The sequence below is a fragment of the Sapajus apella genome, unplaced genomic scaffold, assembly GCF_009761245.1.
Source record: "Sapajus apella isolate SASKATOON/1434 unplaced genomic scaffold, GSC_monkey_1.0 scaffold19, whole genome shotgun sequence".
NCBI lineage: Eukaryota > Metazoa > Chordata > Mammalia > Primates > Cebidae > Sapajus > Sapajus apella.
This window is the reverse complement of record NW_022436959.1, coordinates 8,303,871-8,325,725: the sequence shown is the minus strand read 5'-3', so window position 1 is coordinate 8,325,725 and position 21,855 is coordinate 8,303,871. Positions and strand designations below refer to the sequence as shown.

The window sequence follows — 21,855 nt, the reverse complement described above, 5'->3', positions numbered from 1 at the left end:
TTAAGTTTGTTCTGTTCATAAGATCCTCTGCTTATCAAGAATTGCTTCATCATTAATTTTATGTATAAGATTTCTATTTCAAAGAATTCTTTTAAGACTTGATACATTTGAGAAGCTTTTCCCCAAAATGATTATAACTTCATCCATTTATCTGGGATGATAATTGAGCTATTCTTATCCAATAATATTTGCCAAACATCTTCATATGCATGGCATGCCAAAATTCTGTTATTGACAGAAAAAGATGTTGTTACAGCTTGTTAAAACTGCACTTTTCACTTGCTCTTAGAAGAAATTAAAAATTCCTATTCAAGACCCCAAAATTTCATTTATGCATCTCTGTCTCAGTGTCACATCATCCATTCCTTTCATCCTTTAAGTTAAATCATGTAATTCTTACTCATACTTATGTTAATTTTATAATAAATCATCTCCCCCCAAAAACAAAAGCTGACTTGTTTCAAGGATAATTTTTATTGCTGCAGATATGAAAAGGTAATTTTCTTATTTCTATGACATTTTCTGATTTAACAATTTTCTTTTCAGCAATTAAAACCTCTGATGTTCTCTTTTGGGAAGGTAGTTTATCCATCATAAGGATCCCATCCTCTTCCATAAATGAATCGATTAATCATGTCAAAAGCTCTCAGAGGCTGGTCATAGGGTAAAAGGTGTCCTCCACCTCGAACAATTACCTTAAAAAGTAAAAGAAAAGAAATTTAGAGAAAGGGATATTCTAAACACATGAAAAGTTTTCATTCAGAGTAAACTCTATTTAAAGCTTACAAGAAACACAGAATATACTCTCCCAATGCATGTCTTTGGACAGGCTGCCTATCTGGCTATTGATGGCTTTAACAATGGGCACATTAAGGTAGAAAAGTTTCAAAACATTTAATTTTACACAAAGTTGTGTTCATTTCTCATGAGTATAAAAATCGAAAATTACTCCTTGTCTTTTTCCTATTGAGAGTGATCTGCCTACTCCCCTCAGTTAGGAGTGCTGGACTTCAAGTGTTACCTGGTGAGGCCCACCTCCAGCCCACGACCTCTGGGGTACGTCAGGTCTGCCTACAACAGGGTGGATTGTCTATTAAATTCCACCCTTCAGTTAGCCAGCCCGATTGGCCCTCACAGTGAGCCATACCTTCCATCTTGGCCTTTATCAGTAATAAAGGGGAAATTTTGCTTCTTAAAAAATTAAAAAAGCAAAAACATCCTTGACTGAAGTGGGAGGAGGATCTGAGCCCAGGAGTTGGACGCTGCAGTGAGCTAGGATCGTGCCATACGCACTGCACACCAGCCTGGGTGACAGAATGAGACCCCATCTCTAAAACAAACAAACAAAAAAACCACCTTGACACTTGAAATAAAAGTCCTATTTTGAGCAGCATAGAGTTAGAACATTCTTTTTTCTCTAATATTGGATTATAAAACATTTTAAAACATATAGCAAATTCAAAAACAATTCATATAGTGACGATTTTGAGTCTCTCATGAACATTCACTTCACTTTGCTTTCTTATTTAAGAGTGCTTCTATCCATCACACATCCATTCATTAATCCACCTTATCTTTTGACACATAGCAAAGTAAAATGGGCACATAATGCGCTTCCCTCAAATACTTTAGCATCACAGTATTCGTCAGCATTCAATATGTGTTTACAGATTTTCTTCTTTTGAGTCAAGTTAAGATACAATGAAATTCACTATGCTTAAGTATAGGCTCGCCAGTTCTGACAGCTGCATATACCTATGCAGCCCAAGCTCTTGCTGGGTTGCATAAAACATTCCTAAAACATCTTTAATGAAGATGAGATCAAATCAACAAAAGGGGACTGGTCTCTACTCGTTAAGCCTCCAGCGTGTCAGCTAATATTCTAAGTAGAGGGAAACGGGAAGCTGTCATGATTCAATGCCAAAAGGGCAAGAACTGAAACTGAGAGTTAGGAAGTTACATGCAGGAGAGGTCAGCCTGGCCTGAGATGTCCTGTTGCATATGTGGAGAATGGACAGGAGGTAAGTGCATGAAGTAAGTAAATATACGCAAAAAGGACATCACTTTCAGTAACTTCTAGCTGCTGAATCACAATCAGCAATTAAAGTTCACTTTCACAAGCCCCTTCCTAAGAGGCTGGGTTCTTCTACTTGTCTCAATCTGAAGGAAACTGGGGCAGAAAAAGTATATTTGCATAGTGAATTTATTGTATTGAAAATCTGCACCCAACGCCCTCCATCTTACAATCTTGATGTGCAGTACGTAGGATTAACATCATTAGATGAAATTTACATTGCAGCTTGCAGCTGCATAAGCTGTGCACTGCACAACTGCACGGAGCAGCATTTACCTAAGCATTGAAGCGACCGAGCTATCTGTAATTATTCAGTGGCTTGCACAAGTCACACAACTGTAAGTCAGAAAACTAGCTAGAACCCTGACTTCTCATGGAAACACTGGTGTGATGCTTTAAATCAAATCCTAGTACCCAATCACTCCTTACCTTTGATCTGAACTTTCCAGCTTAGTCACAGAACATGTTTATTCAGCTCTCAGCAGCCCTCTGAGGTTTATTGATGAAAAAAAATCTTGCAGATATAAACAGATGATTTTCTGTGTTTCTGTATTTCTCATATGAACAGCGAGGGAGGCAGATCCCATTTGCAGATGTGGGACCGGACTTAACACTTTCACATGCAAATGTGAAACTTCGGTGTTAAGCTGCAGTTGATCAGTGGTCATTTGTGCCTCGTTGCAATGACAGTAGAACCCACCTACCATTTATGTACAAGCTTGCAACTGGAAACCCAACATGCCCACTTTTTATCGCAGACTGAAATTAAACATGTGTGACAAGAACCCCTTCATAGGGCCCTCTAGGGAAACTTTTGCTGCCCTGCAATCCCAGGCTAGACATTTCTTCCTGCAGATTTTCATCCATATCTTTGGCCTTGGCAGGATCTGATGAGTGATTGCTGTGCAGCTTCAGCTCAGCTGAGAACACTTGACAAAGTTATATGTGTGAGAAAACCCAGCTGCTTCAACTGGAAATGAGTTTGGCAGCAATGGTCCAGAGCAGCAATAAATTGAATACCCTAGAGCTAAAGGTCATCCTGCCCCAGAACCAGAGCTTCAGCTAACAAAGGATAAACAAAGGACAGCACAGTGTTTCACAGCCCGGGATCAGAAGTCAGAGTGCAGGAGCACGGCAAGAGACACTGCATGCTGTGTGACCTTGGACAAGGGACTTAACCTCGCTGAGCCTTAGATTCCTTCACTTTATAATTGGGAAACAAGTATTACCTTGTGGGGTAGTTGTGAGTTGTGTGAGGAGTGAGTGGAATAATGTCCCTGGAATACTTAGCACAGTTCCCAGCCTGAGATGGCCTTCAGTAAATACTGGTCATTTTCATGATTCTTCTAACAATTATTCATATTCGGAATGCAGAATCAAAATGCCTACATCAGAAGGATTGCTTGAGTGCAGGAATTTGAGGCTGCAGTGAGCTGACTGAGCCATTGCACTCCAGCCTGAGCAACAAAGGGAGATCCCATCTTTAAATATAAATAAGTAAGTAAGTATATATGCCTATATCAACCTAACTACCCTAGAACATAGTGTTCCTACATTTTCATCAAAAACCTTGGTTTAAAAGGTTGTTTAAAACAATGGCTCTTGGCCAGGTGCAGTAGTTCACATCTGTAATCCCAGCACTTTGGGAGGCTAAGATGGGCGGATCATTTGAGGTCAGGAGTTTGAAACCAGACTGGCGAAACCCTGTCTCTACTAAAAGTAAAAAACAATTAGCCATGCATGGTGGTGGCATGTGCCTGTAATCCCAGCTACTGGGGATGTTAAGGCAGGAGAATCTCTTGAACCTGGGAGGCAGAGGTTGCAGTGAGTCAAAATGGCATCACTGCACTCCAGCCTGGGTGACATAGTGAGATTCTACCTTAAAAACAAACAAACAAATGAAAAACAAAACAATGGCTCTCAAACTTGAATGTGCATAAAAATACCTGAGCTCGCTGGGCACGGTGGCTCATGCCTGTAATCCCAGCACTCTGAGAGGCCAAAGTGGGTGGATCATGAGGTCAGGAGTTTGAGACCCAGCCTGACCAACATGGTGAAAACTCATCTCTACTAAAAATACAAAAATCAGCCGGGCATAGTGGTGGGCGCCTGTAATCCCAGCTACTCAGGAGGCTGAGGCAGGAGAATCACTTGAACCCGGAAGGAGGAGTTTGCAGTGAGCTGAGATTGAGGCACTGCACTCCAGCCTGGGTGACAGAGCATGACTCTGTCTCAAAAACAACATCAACAACAAAAAACCTGAGCTCATTAAGAGAGATCGTGAGGCAACACTTCCAGACTTTCCAATTCTGAAGGTCCAGGGCAGGGCCTAAGAATTTGCATATCTAACAATTCCACAGTGATGCTGATGCTGTTGTTCCAAATACTTGTTGAGAACCACTGTTTAGAATTTTTTCTGTTCTGCAGCAAAGCAGGGCATTCTCTGTTTACATCAAGGGAGAATACAAGTAGAAATTTGTTTAACACCTACTCACGACCTCATGTCCTGCGCATCCACTCCCCTGGTATTTACTGACACACAGGCACACTTACACACCCCTTCCCTGTCCGTAATAATCAAGTGGTGAAGGAGAGCTGAAGGGGTCGTGTGTTCTTACTCTTCTTCTCAGTGACCTACCTGACCCCAGTCCAATTTCCCAGCAGCCATATGTAATGACCCAATGACACTGTAAATTGTGTCATTAAGACTGGGGGAGAAGAAAGCTCGTTAAGGAACAAAGCTTATTTCACATGCCACAAAATTCCCAAACAATGCATATTTTCAAGCAGATTTGCATACAGCATTTTGCTGATATTAACTTCAAACCTAAATATATTTTTGAATGTGGAAAAATAAACCACTTTGTTTATAGTCAAGCCACTCATCATTCACAAATCAAAGACACGGGCCACTTGGCAGCTTTTAGAGGTTAGTAACAAAATGTGGCAGGGCTGTAATTACATATTTAAGTGTGACAAGATTAATCTCAGGGCTCCCTGGATAGAACTGTCTATTTTGGGTGCCTCAACATTAGAGCTGAAGCCTCTAAGCTCATGTGTTCCAGATGTTCAGGAGGTCACAAATGTGTCATGAATTTCAACAGGGTTATACAAACACTTTAAAGCTTCATTCCCCTTTATTTTTTAGAAAACGATGTAATTCTCCCTGGAACTAGAAACATGGACTGGGCAGTAAAGTCTTCCCAGTTGTGCCTGTTTAGATGACAGAAAAGAGAGAAGTTCACAGTGGGCTTGTTGATGGAGATATGTCAGGGGAAGCTTCTTGGGGGTCTCTAAGGAGATCACTGAATGGAGAGTGGTGGGTGGGGTGGGGGTGGAGGGATCACCACCAGCAGAGGAAACTGTGTGTGGAGATGCAGGGGGGCGTGAAACTGTCGGTGTGTGCAGCAGAGGGATCACTGTAGATAGAGGAAACTGTGCGTGGAAATACAGAGGCCATGAAACTGGGCACCTGCAGCAGTCTGTAAGTCATCCCATTCGTGTAGGAATAGAGGGAAACAGAAGAGAGAGATGAACAGGCAAACACCAGCAGGACCATGTGATGTCCCATGCTGGGATGAGTGGACCTTATCCTATATGGCTTTAAAATCAACTTGGTAAAATACATTTAACATAAAATTACGATTTTAACTATTTTAAAGTGTACAATTCAGTAGCATTAGTACATTCACAGTGGTGTGCCACCACTATCCAGGTGCAGAATATTTTCATCACCCCAAAGAAAACTCATATACATTAGTAATCACTTCTCACTCCCCTCTCCCCCACAGCCTCTGACAACCATCAATCTGCTTTCTGTCTCTATAGATTTGCCTATTCCAGATATATCCTAGAGGGTTTCAAGTAGGGTAGTGACATGCTTCTATTTGCATTGTAGAAGAATGACTTAGTGTCTAAGGAGGCAAATTAGGAGACTACTAGATCAGGAGAGAGATGATAGGGCTCATGGGAGGGATGGGGAGAAGAGGAAGAAGAGGGTAGTAAGGTGGAACCAACAAAATCAGTGATGAATCAGAAATAAAGTGAGACTTTCTCTATCCATCCCCAACACATCCTCTCCATTTCAGGCTTCTGACATGGGCAAATTTGTAAAGGTGGTGCTACCTACCAGGGAAGAGAAAAGAGCCATATGGGAGCTGCAAGTTAGGGAGGCAGAATACGTAGGTTAGGTTTATGGTTTCTGCTTTCCAATATAGAATGATGCATACCCTCAAGAGAATCTTGCTTGCTGTGGTTTCTGACTTACATGGAAGTTCTTTTTACTACTTTTATTCCATTCCACATTTACTAAATCTTATCTTTCAGTTTGCTTTCAGACACTGACTCTAAGTAGAAATAAGGTAAACAGCATTCAAGTAAAAATATATTGAAAAGGTACTTGGGAATGAGAATAAAAAGCAAGCCAAAGCTTGTTATCAGACCTCCTAACAAAGAATGCAATAAGTCACTTTCAAAAGAATGAAAAAAACAGAGCAGAGATCAAGGCTGGGAGTTGCTCCAATAGCACTCAGGGAAATGGTTCTTGAGGTCTCCCACTGTACACTTCTGGTGTAGCAAATGGTTATTGAATAGAAGGAGAAAAGGAGCTCCTAGATGCTTCCGGAGACCCACAGGTAGCCATCACAATGGTATACATTCCTAGAGCAGTTTAGACCTTTGGTGCTCCTTTACAGCATCCCCAAAAGGCTTCCTACATACACCATTTAATCAGTCCTAATACTGTTTGTAATTTAGGACTTCCACTTCTGACTGTGACCATAGCTTGTATCAACCCAACCTCATTTCATAGAGCAATAGAAGCTGAATTAAAAAGAAAACCACTGTTTAAAGGTATCAGAGAGCCACCAAGCCTTGGGAAGCCATGATGATAGAGAAAAGAGAATCACAAGGAAGCGACCCTAACATTTTGTGCTGCTTTTCCCTTTGGGGAATTCACCAATTTTTAAGCTTCTCTGACCAAGATGCCAAGTCAAAAGTGACAGGTAAGAGAATGAAGAGCTCAGTAGTATTATGGTGCTTGACAGACCAAAAAACAAAAACAAAGAAAACCCCAAAAGAAAGAAAAGAAAAATTGGAGTTGCAAGCCTGTTAAGGAGGGACAGCACTTGGTAAACACCACAGGCTTTCCATTAGATCCATGAAAGACAATGCCTTGGAAGTAATAAAAAAACAAAGGTTAGTCCTCACAAACCTTGAAATCAAGCACTGAAGCAATCACCTCAATCCCATACTGAATCAAGATGATATGCCTCTACTCTGTCTGCCTTCTAGAAAAAATTAAATCCTTTTGGAAGAAAAATAACATTTTTCTTCATACTTTTTTTGTACATTTTCTCCTACATTTAATAAAATTTAGTAGGCATGACAAAGAACAAGAGCAAATGACTAAAATTAAAGGAGATAAAAGATAACAGAAAGAGATCACAAGTGATCCAGATATTAGAGTTATCAAGTACACATTTTAAAGTATCTGTGAACAAAATAAGCAAGACATTAGGTAACAGAAGAGAGAATTCACCAGAGAATTAGAATATATAAAAGAGACTCAAATGGAAATTCTGGAATGAAAAAGTTATTCATTCATTGTTCACTGAAATTAAGAGTTCAATAGATGTTTTCGCAATAGATTAGACACAGTAGAAGAAAGACTGTATGAACTGAAAGTTAGGTCAGTAGAGGATATTCGGACTTAAGCATGGAGAATAAAGGTATGGAAAATACAAAAGAGAGAGAGAGAGAAAAGAAAATATATGAGACAATGAAACATTTAACTTACGTTTAACTGGAATTCTAAGATAAAATGACAAGGAAGAAATGGGGCAAAAGAAATAAATAGTAACATTCAGAGGTATTGACTGAAAAATTTTCAAAATTGACTAAAGTTACCAAGCCAGTTTTGAGAAGCTCTATGAATCCTAGCTAGAATAAATGCAAAGCAAACTAATCACATAATAGTACACATAATATATTAGCAATAGTATATTACACTATAGCATGTGTATGTGTATACACACACTCACACACTTGCCCAGAATAGTATTTTCCTAAAATCAAAGAGAGAGAAAACCTTAAAAGCTGTCATAGAAAAGGAAACAGTACTTTCATTTACTTCAAAGAAGGAAGAAAGCTGACTACTCAACAGAAACAATGAAAGCTGGAAGACAGTGAAATATTATCTTAAAAGTTCTGAAATATCTACTAACCTAAAACTTCTATAGAAATGAAGACCTTATGAAGATATTTTCAAGGAAACAAAAAATTGGAAAAAGTTTTTGTCAGCAGACCAGCACTAAAAGAAGTACTAAAGCCTATTCTTCAGACAGAAGGAAAATTATCCTTAATGGAAACATGGAAATGCAGAGAAGAATGAACAGCATCTGAGAATTTACATATGTGAACGAAAGTAAAAAGTATCAATAATAATTATGTCTTCTGGAGTTTGACCTATGTAGAAGCTTTTCAGAAGACAATATTTGCACTAAGATGGTGCAAAGTGAGTTAAAGTGTTGTAAGGCAGCAGTTCCCCAACCTTTTTGGCACCAAGGACCAATTTTGTGGGAGACAGTTTCTCCATGCACAGGTGTGTGAAGTGGGGGATGGTTTGGGGATGACACTGTTAGCCTTATTCCACCAGATCAGTTAGATATGCTTTGAATGTGTCTATCAAAAAGAGCCTTGGGAAATTTTCTCTATGTTAACTCCAAGAATTTCTGCGCTAACTTCAGCAAGGTTGGAATGAATGATCAAAGCTTTCTTTCCTTGGTCGTTATAGTTAATGAAGATCTCAAAGCCAAGTACAGGACAGTAGGAAGCCATTTGGCCTGATAGTTAAGAGCATGGACTCGGGATTTAGCAGCTCTGGGTTTGAACCCAGTTCTGTGACTCTGGCATAATGACTTAACTGTCTCTATTTTCTCATTTGTAAAACGAGGATAAGAATTTTGGTGATCACTTGTCCCATTGTGCCTAGGACCAAGAGACTTCTGGGAACATAGGGCTGTTAGTGCTAAAAGTAAAACAGTGTCAGACAATTTGGAATGGTGGCTCGCTCTATGAATATTTAACTTTTTATAAGGATTCGGAGACAATGCTTACAAAATGGTGCATGGCATCCAGTCTACAAATACGTCGTTTGTTTGTTTGTTTTGACAGGATCTCACTCTGTGGCCCAGGCTGGAGTGCAGCAGTGTGATCTTGGCTCCTTGCAACCTCTACCTGCTAAGTTCAAGCAATTATTTGTGCCGCAGCCTCCCAAGTAGCTGGGACTACAGGCGTGTGTCACCACACCTGGCTAATTTTTTGTATTTTCAGTAGAAATGGTGTTCCACCATGTTGCCCAGGCTGGTCTCAAACTCCTGGGCTCAAGGGACCCTCCTGCCTCGGCCTCCTGAAGTTCTGGGATTACAGGTGCAAGCCATTGTGCCTGGCCCATTACAAATATGTCCTAAGTTTGCACCATGTGGCAGTGTATTAGAAAGATAATAAGCACTCAACCAATGGTCACCGTACTGCTATTACCTGAGGTTTTATGATCAAAAGAACATTTTTTCCCTTTAAGAAGTGGAGTAAGAGCAGAAGTTAAACGCTAATAAATATAACATTCATTCCTGTACTTTTTCAGAAGAAAAGGATTATAATACAGTCTTCAGAAGGGGAAATGTTTCTTCTCCAGGCTTCTTTGATTTCCCTTTTATGAATCCTCCCTTTCCCTGGAAAAGGTCCCAATTAAATTAATGAAGCAGCTTGAATGTGAAAGCAAACCTGTCACTGCACTCAACTCTGTTGACAGTGAGTTTTAGCCCTGCCAATGCCATGATCCAGTCCATTCTTTCCTCCACCCCCTCTCCCCTTTTACCACATGCAATGCCAAACACCCTTTTCTTCCTACACAGAAATGCCAGGAAAGCAAGACCTTACTTGTCTTAGCAGAATCGCAAAAAACTGTTCTGTCTAGGAACCCACTTTACAACACAGGATTTGATGCAATTAAAAAGTAATCAAGACTTCCCTTCCTCATTCTCTCCTTCCCTGTCCAGTTTTTATATTTGATATCCTCGAGGATAAAAAGCACAATGCAGTTCATTATTTACACTTACTCAATATCTAGCTTTATGATCCACATTTGTAATTTTCTTTTGGAAGAGAGAATAAGAGTGGGGAAGGAAGAGGCAGAGGTTATAGCAGTAAACGCTCTCGCCAGGAATGTTGCAAGGACTTAGATCCTGACTCATCATCTTCTGGGTACCAAGAAGTTGGTAGCTTGAAATTGGCTGTGTGAAAGTATTTACACTATGGGAAACGGCAAACACTGAAAATCAGTGCCCCCTCTCCCCAGTTTACCCCCAGGTTCCTGGTTCTCTGACGTTTTGGCTGTCCTTGGGCAAGTGGAAACATTCTGGCATTCTTTGTTCCCCAGGTGAACCTAAGGAAATTCCATCTATGGTAAATTACAATGTCTAAAACTTCTTTGAAACCTTGGCTCTGAAAATCAGATCAGCTAAATTTCAAAAATTTGCAGAAAGGTGAGAAAGGCCTGTCACTTGTCTCCATTTCTGCCTGCCTTCACTGAGTTCTGGTGTCATTGACAGTAGCAGAATTTCACGACCATGCTACAACATCTACAAGACTCCTCCATTTGTATCAGAGCACCGTGAGATGCTCCAGAGCTGATCCGTTTAAGACAACTCCAGACCAGACAGTGTATCTGGATTCAACTATGTTCTTGACCCACAGCCTAAGGGAGCCCCAGAACCCCTGCATGTCTCTAGGCTCTGGGAATTTAGAATACAGAGCCTGCCAAATAGCATGTTAGTTTCATGATGCCACTTGTTAAAACAAGGTACATGGTTTTCACTGTCAACCCCAAAACTGTACAAGGCAAAAATACTGCTTTAGTCTAATTGACAATGTAGCACTATCTTAACACAATGTTGTTCCATCCGCTATTTCTCTGTCCCTCCCCAGCTTTCGCCTTACTTGTTTATTTCTGTTTTAACATCCCACAAGTGATTTTGAAAGTCTTTGGTTACACTTCAAATTAAAACAACAAAAAGTTACTGTTTAAAAAGCAAACCCCAATTCCCTCTTTGTTCTTCAAATACCATTTTTAGAACCCGTTCTCCATGTGTGGATAATACTCTAAAATATAGACTTCTTAATATTTATCCACTTTCCATTTAATGAAATGCTTCTCTGTAAAATTTCAATAGATTATTAAAAACCACTCAAGAGCTGAGAAAGTTATGGATTGTTGCCTAGCTGTTATACCTCAATAAATAGATCTGCTAGCCAATTTATATTTTAAACAATACAATAAATTAGCTCCCAGAGTACTAAGTGCATATTTGGGTAGCTTCATTTAGAAGCATTCTTCTTATGCTAATCGGTCCTCTGTAATGAAATAGAACCACATGAACTAGGAAGATTCTTGGCAAATAATCAGAGTAAAATTGGGAGTTGCTATTATTATTTCCTTTGTCTTCAGGAAGCAAGCTGTGTGGTTTTTTAAGAGAAGGGAAAAAAACAAAAACCAGGAATTCAATTATTTTTACAGGAGAGGATGCTCTAGTCAGCACTGAGGTAATGAAATTTCTACAACTCCTTTTATAAATTTGTGTCCCAGAATATTTCTCATTTTTCTCCCATGCAACACAGAAAGGAAATAGTCTTTGGCTGACATAAACAATGCAGCCTTTAGTTAGAAGGGAATTGTTTTGAACTGTTCATTATCTCAGCATGTCTATTTCCTACAAGACACTTTGGTATGTACAACTGGTGAACAATCATAGCCCTCCTTGAGAGATGTCGTATTAAAATACACACACGCACACACACACACACACACACACACACACGTCACTCAGAGGCAAAACAGAGGGGCATGGGAATGAGGTAGAGGCCAATTTGATTTTAATTCACTAAACATTTACTCAGTGCCACAAACTGTGCTAAGGGGTATGCTACAAAAGTAAATATTTTAAAACAAATTATTCCTGTCCTTAAGGAACTCAGTATCGAATAGAGGAGGAAGGCAATTAAGGAGCTGAAGTGTGAAACCCTAGTGTAGTACATACGACAGAAGATATACGGAGATGGAGAGAGTTGCTGAGGATGAGGTATTCTGGGGAAGGATCAAGCATGCCAAGATTACCAAGACTGAAAGGGAAATGGGACTTTTCCAGGTATGTCAGAGGAGTAGAAAGGGCCTCAGAAGGCAAGAGGAGGAAATCCCATGTGAATTTCTGGGGGCATGGTTGGAGGAGGATATGGTATTTTGTTTTTCACCATTTTAAATGCAAAGGAGGGAGAGGGTAAGAGTTAAGGATGGGAAAGGAGACAGTGGCCAGATCACATCTCTTCATTAATCCAGGCAGAGTTTGGACTTTATCTTGCAGGTATCAGAGTTAGTGAGAGGTTTGAAACACCATTAACCTTGCATTTTGGAAAAAGCACAGAGGGGAGGGTAGCTTGGTGAGGAAGGAGACCAGTTGAGGCCAGCCAAGTGGGCTACTAGAGAAGAGAAACAAGTTTCAACAACAGCTTAAAACAGTTTTTCAGAGTGTATCTTGAATAACATCTTAAAACTTTAAAAAATACCACAAGGCAAAAACTTTCATTTTGAAATTTATAATGTGGGATAGCCCTCATGTTTCTTTTAATGTCCACAAAATACTCCCGAGTTTTATTGGTTTATATAAATGCAGTGTTTTTCTTTTTTGCTAGTTCTTGTGGTTTCTATGCCAGGCACTGGGAAATGAATAAAATCAGGCCAGCAAGGATATCATAAAGCAGATGTGAGAAATGCTAAAGAACTGGGTGAGTCATATTTGCCAATTACTATTATTCTTAATTTTCTGGTAAGAGTCACAGCAAAGCAACTGGATAAAGTAACTTCTCTGCCTTGTTGTTTCAATGGAAAAGTGGCAGAAGTGAGGAATTTTGTCAGAAAAAGATTCATTTTCTCCCTATGGTCTGGGCATTGCTGGCAAACCCAAGGCATAAGCTGAGATCTGTTGATTTTATTCACTTGCTGCTTCTTACTGAGCCACTGTTGGCAGAGTTGAATTGAAAAGATCCTGAGGGAATAACTTTTTGAATTTTTTTGAGTTGGAGAGTCTGCTAGCCAACTTCAGCACGGGACACCCAGGAAGAAAAATGAACCTACATAACTTGGATGTGAAAGCCTACAGGACTTGGATGTGAAATGTCCACTCCGCCTTCACTCTGTGAGTGGATGCCAGAGTCCTTTAACTGGATGGCATTAAAAAAGGAAACAAAACAACAGACAGGAGACAGCCATGGAAAAAGAATACAAACCGCGACTTTTAGATGTAAGAAAGGACAGTAAGCCCTCCTTTAACAAGCTCAGGTGAAAAAACTAGAGGCAAGTCCAAGTGCTTGCTGAGATCATGAAATAATCAGAACTCTTATACATTGCTGGTAAGAATACAATTGATTTGGAAAATAGTTCAACATTCTGTAATTAGGTTTGACACAGGCACAAGGAGACATGTTCAAAAACATCAATAGCAGCACTATGTGTAGAAGCAAAATACCGAAGACAACCCAAATGTTCATCAATGCTGGGTTGGATGAATAATAGACTTCTATGATGGAATACTATGCAGGAATGAAAAAGAATAAGACACAATCGAGCATATCGACATGGGTGAATCTCACCTATAGTGTTGAATAGCAAAAGTATGTAATTCCTTTTCTATAAAATTAAACATGGAATGTAGAGTATTATATATGGATATGTATATCTGCAGTAAAACTATTAACAACTAGAAAAGAAAGAGGGTGATAAAAGCAAAATTCAGGACAGTACTTTACCTGCAGGGGTAATTGGGAAGGGCAATGTTGTATTTTTTAAACTGGCTGGTGAGTACAAAAGTGCTCATTTATCACTGTTTGTTTTATCTTACACAGCACTGTAAATACTCTTTGGTATGTATTCAACTTTAAGTTTTAAAAAAGAAAAAGCAAAACCACCTACTGATACTGCCATCCTTGCAAAAATGAATCTTTAGGAAACTTAACATAGTCACTGCACTTTTTTCTTCTCCCCTACAAAGAGATGATGAGATTGGCCCCGTGTCTAAAAAACAGTGTGTGGGGAAGGCATGGAGAAGCAATTGAACTGAAACAAAGTCAAAAGTGGGAAGTCCCCCTCTGGCAAGCAGCTCTAAGATGACAGAGCTAGAGCCAGAATCTCAACCTTGGGACTCTGGTTCCTGTATAAAAAAATAAATATTAAGAACAAAAATAAATACCACATCTCCATGCTGGACAGCAGAAGAGCAATAAGTTGCCAAATATTTGAGTTTTTGTTTTGATAGTTTCTTACTCTCTAAATGGAAGCTCCTATATTTCCTGTTTTCCGTATGTTAGAAGCTCAGTACAAATGGGAGAAAAAGAAAAGACTGGATGTGCCTTGTTTATTGTAGACAGGGATGTTTCAGATATTGTTAAACTAGAAGGGACTCAATGCTTTAGAAACAACTCATTACTCAGTTCAGCCACTTTTATTTCCTATTAGGCTGTCATATAGCAAAATGACAAACACGGCCTCATCCCTCTCTGCTGCTACTAACTTTTGACAAGACAGTCTCTTTGTTGCAGTCAAAACTGGATACAACTGTGGTAGTTTCAGGCCTATCTGATAGAGAATATTGAACTGATTTCATCATCTGAAACTTTAATACAAAATGTCTCTTAAGGATTCTATGAACAGAGTGAGAGCTGCTTGCCCTGGGAAGTAGATTAATGCTAAGGGAGATTCCTAATGGTAAGAGAAAGCAACATTTATTTTATGCTTATTAGGTGCCTGGTAGAGAGAGGGTCAAGTAATTTATAAGCATTATCTCAATTAATGCTAATAATGAATCCTCCTGGGAAAGTAGTAGGTGATAATATAATCCCCATTTCACAGGTGAGGGATTCCTTGGAGAGGCTAAGTAACTTGCCCAAGGTCATACAGCTTGTGCATGGTAGAGCAGGGGTCTAATCCCAGTCTAACACAGTATCCATTCTCTTAATCCCTATTCCACTTGAATATGGTCACAGAAGTAGTTAGAATTGCCAATATAATCAACTAGAAACAAAATACAAGCCTACTTGATAGCTTAGCTCATAAAGTCTGTCTGGTATAAGCCAAGGTGATAAGTGATTTGGGCTGGGGAGAGTCTATAAATTATTTTCAACAATTCAAATAGTCTAATGCATGGGTTCTTAATCTTTTGTGCTACAGTCTCCTATGGGTGTCTGGTGCAGCCTATGGACACCTTCTCACAATAATGTTTTAAAATACATGCTGGCTGGGCATGGCAGCTCATGCCTATAATCCTAGTGCTTTGGGAGGCCAAGGCAGGAGGATCACTTGAGCCCAGGAGTTTGAGACTAGCCTGAATAACATCTCTACAAGAGAATACAAAAATTAGCCAGGCATGGTGTCATGCGCCTATGGTCCCACATACCTGGGATGCTGTGGTGAGAGGATTTGTTGAGCCTGGGAGTTCAAGGCTGCAGTGAGCCATAATGGCGCCACTGAACTTCAGCCTGGGTGACAGGGCAATATATTTATTATAAATAAATAATGCACAATGCACATGCAGACACACATATACATATATGATATGCATACATGTTATGGATTGCAAATGAAGCATTACATTGAAATAATCAAAACAGTAAAAAAATTGTGAGGTAGCAACATATATACTTCTATATTAGCACATTTGGTAGGAGAAACCAGAGGATCTGAAAACTAGTGTAATTCTAATTTTAGTGATAAGTATAAAAGGTTTTCAAACACATCTATAACAATGTTTGTGACATTTGGTATGAGAATATCTCTGCTTTCTATTGTAGACAAAAGTCAAAGGTACTGTTGTGCCACTGTGATTTGTTGCTTACATTTATAAAGGAAGGAAATGTGAAATTTCACAATTCATAATGAAAGGAAATGCTATCTCAGTCAGAGGTTAGTGAAAATAAAGATGGAATTTTTTTCCAAGTTCACTGACGACTCCTTGAATTCTAACCACAGACCCTTACTCCAGGTTAAGATTCCTTATTAAATAACCTCATGACTAATTACTGGAAATACTGAGCTTACTTACAATAAAACTTCACAGTCAAAAACATTGCACAGGGGCCGGGCGCGGTGGCTCACGCCTGTAATCCCAGCACTTTGGGAGGCCGAGGCGGGTGGATCACAAGGTCAAGAGATCGAGACCATTCTCGGTCAACATGGTGAAACCCCATCCCTACTAAAAATACAAAAAATTAGCTGGGCATGGTGGTGCGTGCCTGTAATCCCAGCTACTCAGGAGGCTGAGGCAGGAGAATTGCCTGAACCCAGGAGGCGGAGGTTGCGGTGAGTGGAGATCGCGCCATTGCACTCCAGCCTGGGTAACAAGAGCGAAACTCCGTCTCAAAAAAAAAAAACAAAAACAACAACAACAAAAAAAAAACACTGCACATTTTTGTTGCTTTGACATGGAAATGTATGAATCTATTATAATATTTTATCAATAACTAATATCCACAAAAAAATTCGCTGTGGCCAGTGGGCATTTTTGATGCAAACCATCACTCTGGATGATGTTTAAAGCAGACACTGCTTGATATTTTTTCTTGCTGGAAGACAACACAGGCATACGACCATCTGAGAGCACTGCACACCAGGACCACACAGTTTCAACAGAGCACCAAACTGCTAGAAAAAGGAAACTCATGCTTTTAAACAAATAAAAGAGTTTCCTTAAAAGTCTAAATTCCCAGTGACCTATCAGTAATTGAAGAGAACAAAGACCTCTTATAAACCTACAGTTCATGGCAGAGATTGAAGTCTACTATTTAGATTCGGGTTTTGGCTGAGGATTTCAGAGAACTGGTGTCACACCAGTCGATACTATTGACTGGAAGGCACACTTCTAAATGTGATGCTTCAGGTCAATGGCTGGTTTGTAAAGAGTAAAAACTGTGTTCTCAAATTTCTAGTTGACTTGTAAGTAAAAAAAAAAAAAGGATTTAGAACACGCTTCAGGAATCAGAATGAAAGTTTCTCCACACATAAGCCACATGGGGGTTCCTGCAAGATGGAAGCCACGTCACTCTCAATAGAGGGACAAAACACATCATAGCTTAGGATTCCCAAACTGGCTGCATATTAGAAACCTCTATGCAGCTTCAATACCAAAGCCCAGGTTCTACCCCAGACCAATTAAATCAGGCAATCTGGAGACTGGGCGTGGAAATCTGTATCTGCAAGGGCTGAGAAACATTGGTTTAGGGCAAAGCAGTAGATGAAAAAATGGCTCCAAATCGTTTGCCATTCTTCTCACCAACAGGAATCTGGCTTTGCTCTGTGATTTGCACTGACCAAGAGAGAATGAAGTGGAGAGAATATTCTGGGACTTTTGAGTACAGGCCTTAAAAGGACTGGCATCTTGTGCTTCTCCATTTGGGAGACCAGCCTGCTGTGTTGTGATCAAGTCCAGGTCAGGGCACTACGTGATGAGAGGCCATATGGAGAGAGAAATAGAGGAGTGGAGATCATCTTGGATATCCCAGCTTTAGCCAAACTCCCAGCTGAATGCAGCTGCACATGTGACCTCAGCCTACCCCATCTGAATCAGACCCACCCAGCTGAGCCCACTCAATCCACATATTTGTGAGAAATAACAAATTGTTTTAAGCCACTGAGTTTTGGCATAATTTATTATTCCATGACAAATAACTGAAAAAGGGAAACATTTTCTGATGATTCTTTCATCTTTTCCCGAAAGAGCCATCTTGCCTATCTTGGAATCTTGATATGAGTAAAAACCAAGGCCTGATCCATCTTTCTAAGGCAGATATTAAGACATAATTACACTGAGAACTTAGGCAAAATTTCATAGCATGCAAACAAAGAAAGACCAAGTTCTCATATTAGGCAAACCATCAGCTCCTGCTGCTCCCCACTTCCTGCGCCCAAATCCCTGAGAGCTAGCAAGTGCATTATCTGGGTGGCCTTTGAGGTAGACATAGAGATGCACCCCACTGGACCCCTCTTCAAGGAGGTACTTGCTGCTCAGATGCAGGGAATGCATTCAGCAGGCAGCCCCCAGCTGTCAGCTCCTTCAGGGTCTGCCTCGACTGCAAAGAGCTGCCTTTCCCAAGATGATGACCTTCCTGGGGCAGCCCCAATTTGGTGAGTCAAAGGGCTGGGCATAAAAGGCCTCACTATTTTGGCCCAGTGTGGGACACTCTAATAGAAAATATGCTCCGAAGACTTCCCTTCCCAGTTTGTCTGGCCTGTATCACAGTTTTATCTCTCCCTTGGTGCCATCCTGCTCCCATACCCTTCCTTCCACAGGTGTTGGTCTCTAACAAACTATTTGCACCCAAAACTTTGCCTCAATGCCTGCTTTTGGAGGACCTAACCTGTGACTTCCAAGCAGCTCTCTGGCCGGGAGGTGGGAAATGGTTTGATTACTGTGTTCTGGTTTTCTGCCCACAGTCTGATTCCCATAAATGGACAGAGGAACTCTGCCCATGTCTGGAAGATAGAGGCAAAGAACCCATGAAAGAGGACATCCATCACTGTAGAAGGTGACTGCTGGTCGGGAGATGAAGATTCTGTTTGCTGATCTCTGTAACAAAGCCAAAACTTTTTTTTTTTTTTTTTTTTTTTTTGGAGACAGGGTCTTACTCTGATGACCAGGCTGGAGTATAGCGATGTGAATATAGCTCACTGCAGCCTTGACCTCCTGGGCTCAAGTGAGCCACCCATCTCAGCTCCCCAAGTAGCTGGGACTACAGGCATGCACCACCATACCTGGCTAATTTTTTTTTTTTTTTTGTAGGGACAGGGTCTCACTATGTTGCCAACCCAGGCTGGTCTTGAGCTCCTGGGCTCAAGCGATCCTCCCCTCTTAGCCTCCCAAAGTGTGGAGATTACAGATGTGAGCCACCACGCCCAGCCAAGGCCAAAACATTTTTCCAGGGAATTAACTGTATTTGGTTATCATTGCCTTAAGCCTGTAACAGTTATTTTCCTCCATTCAATACGTTTTTGAAAACTTCATTCTCTCTCATCTAGTCAAATGCAAAAGTGACATTTGTGGCTTGTTGCTCCTCTGATCATGGCAATGTTATCAAGGACTTGCTGAAGACCTTTCTGAAACTATTCCTTCAGAAACAGTTCACAATGCTTCCTAAGCTGTTTAAAATTCTTAATAAAACACACAAAAAATTAATTGTCAGCAGTAATTCCAAGAAAGGCAGGTGGCTAGCTCTCTATCATTTCCTCTGTAGACTGTCCGTGAAAATGTTCAAATCCTAGCCTGATCGTCCACTCCACTTGAAGGACTATGGTCATTTTTTCCTCCATATTCTAGTGGTATGTACTCATGAAACAAACTCAAGTTAATTTGAGTTTTAGAAAAGCACAGTTAGGAAGCTTTGGTTCTTACTGCTTTCTGCAGACAAACCATACCTCATCCATCTCCTTCTAAGAAGTCGTCTTTTTTTTTAGGGAACAAAGTATTCTACGGTGGTTAGGATGTGCTGCCAAATACGCTGTCCACCATTGCCACACCACGCCCTTGCCACCACTACCACATGCCCCAAAGGCAGTGATATGGTTTGGATCTGTGTCCCCACCCAAATCTCATGTCTAACGGTAACCCCCAATGTTGGAGGTGGGGCTTGGTGGGAGGTGACTGGATCATGAGGCAGATTTCTCACGAATGGTTTAGCAACATTCCCTTGGTGCTGTCCTGGCAATAATGAGTTCTCACGAGATCTGGTTGTTTAAACATGTGTGGCATCTCTCATCCGCGCCAGCTTTGCCCCCTGCCATAAGTAAAACTCCCTGAGGCCTCTTCAGAAGGAGATGCAGCCATATTTCCTGTACGGCCTGCAGAACTGTGAACCAATTAAACCTCTTATTTTAGTAATTTTATTCTTATTAATTTTCTTAGAAATTACCCCGTCTCAGGTATTTCCTTATAGCAGCGAGAGAACAGACCAATACAGGGGGCATGGAGCCTAGATCCAGCCGCGGTTCATCCCTCCCCACTCCACTCCCCTCACAGGTATTTACAGACACCGTGGGGTGGTTGAAAGATTGAAATTTGGATGTTCAAATCTCAGATACTACTACTGTTAAGAAGCCTTAAGCAAGTTTCTCAGGCGAAGCTTCTGTTTCCTCAGTTAGGAGTTAGTAAATACCATGGCAGTTTTTAGGATAGCTACTCGGATTCTGTAAAATCATGGATTAAAAAGTGTGTGGTAGACCATGGCCTGAGGGCTCACAGACGCCAAATCATCGGTCACCATCCTTACCATCTCTTTTGACCTTCCCATCACCCCTGTGAAGCAGCTGTCCTCACTCAAGGGTTTCTAGGACTGGCTGGGTTCAGTGGCTCACACCTGTAATACCAGCACTTTGGGAGTTGAAGGCGGGTGGATTGCCTGAGGTCAGGAGTTTGAGACTAGCCTGGCCAAAATGGTGAAACCCTATCTCTACTAAAAACACAAAAATAGCCCGGTGTGGTGGCGGGCACCTATAATTCCAGCTACTTGGGAGGCTGAGACAGAAGAATCACTTGAACCTGGGAGGCTGAGGTTACAGTGAGCCGAGATCACACCACTGCACTCCAGCCTGGGTGATACAGTGAGACTCCATCTCAAAACAAAACCAAACAAAACACAAGAGTTTCCAGGACCAGTAACCAGCCCTCAGCTAGCAAGTGGCAAAATCAAAGTTTAAACCAGGTTTGTCTAACTCCACCTTTCCCTCATGTCATGAAGCCCCTCTAATTGGTGAGGGTTTTCCAGAACAGTCAAGCTTTGGGGTGGCGTGCTCCTTCGCTTTGGTTTCCCTAGATATAACCTCTAGCAGACATCTGATTCCTGTTGGAAGCCAGAACATTTTGGGAGACGCCCCTGAGCAGAGTGTGGCTGAGGGCTCCGTATACCAAACCCAGGTCAAGGTCAAGGTGCAAGCCTTGGTGCAGGGCTTGTGCTTTAGGGGGCTGAGGATGATTACTAGAGCCACTGAGGAAGTGCCAGGGACACTAGCATGTGGCGATCTCCCTGTGGATACTCCGCCTTTAAGTTGGTATTGTGGACACACAGTGAATACCATCTCTCAAACAGGGAATCAGTCCTCACAGCTTCAACACTCCAAAGCCTATTCCCCCAGACCTCTATTTCAAGACTTCCCAACCAGTATCAAGAAGGTGGACATATGAAATAGATGGAGAGTCTTCTTCCAATAAAGCTCCTTATATGACTTCCTATTTCTAGAGTCTTAACATTATATGAACCTGGCCTCACCGCCAAGCCTTAGTTCCTTTCTTTAAAAACCCAGTTGGCTGGGCACAGTGGCTCACGCTTGTAATCCCAGCAATTTGGGAGGCCGAGGTGGGTGGATCACCTGAGGTCAGAAGCTCAAGACAGCCTGGCCAACATGGTGAAACCCCATCTCTACTAAAAATACAAAAATCACCCAGGCATGGTGGTGCATGCCTGTAATCCCAGCTACTCAGGGGGCCGAGACAGGAGAATTGCTTGAACCCAGGAGGTAGACATTGCAGTGAGCTGAGATCATGCCACTACATTCCAGCCTGGGCCACAGAGCAAGACTCCATCCCAAAAAACAAAACAAAACAAAAAACCCAATCTTCTGTCTATAGGAGGTGGTCACCTTGGGTGGTTTCAGAGCTAACACTAGATGTGAAATACATTATTTCTCAGCCCTG

General features: G+C 41.1%; 1 protein-coding gene and 1 long non-coding RNA gene across 4 annotated transcripts in view; one reads left to right on the top strand and one right to left on the bottom strand.

The window, feature by feature from the left end:
* Positions 1 to 455: 455 nt before the first annotated feature.
* CPVL (carboxypeptidase vitellogenic like) overlaps positions 456 to 21,855 on the bottom strand; it is a 156,477-nt gene continuing 135,077 nt past the window's right edge. For all 3 annotated transcript variants that reach the window (XM_032286672.1, XM_032286671.1, XM_032286673.1), the window contains one exon: positions 456 to 695. In XM_032286672.1, coding sequence (XP_032142563.1) covers positions 585 to 695 — 111 coding nt within the window. In that variant the 3' untranslated portion in view covers positions 456 to 584. The remainder of the gene's footprint in view (positions 696 to 21,855) is intronic.
* LOC116557227 lies at positions 11,788 to 14,542 on the top strand. The gene is made up of 2 exons (XR_004271425.1): positions 11,788 to 12,910; positions 13,202 to 14,542. It is a non-coding gene; the product is annotated as an uncharacterized LOC116557227 (long non-coding RNA).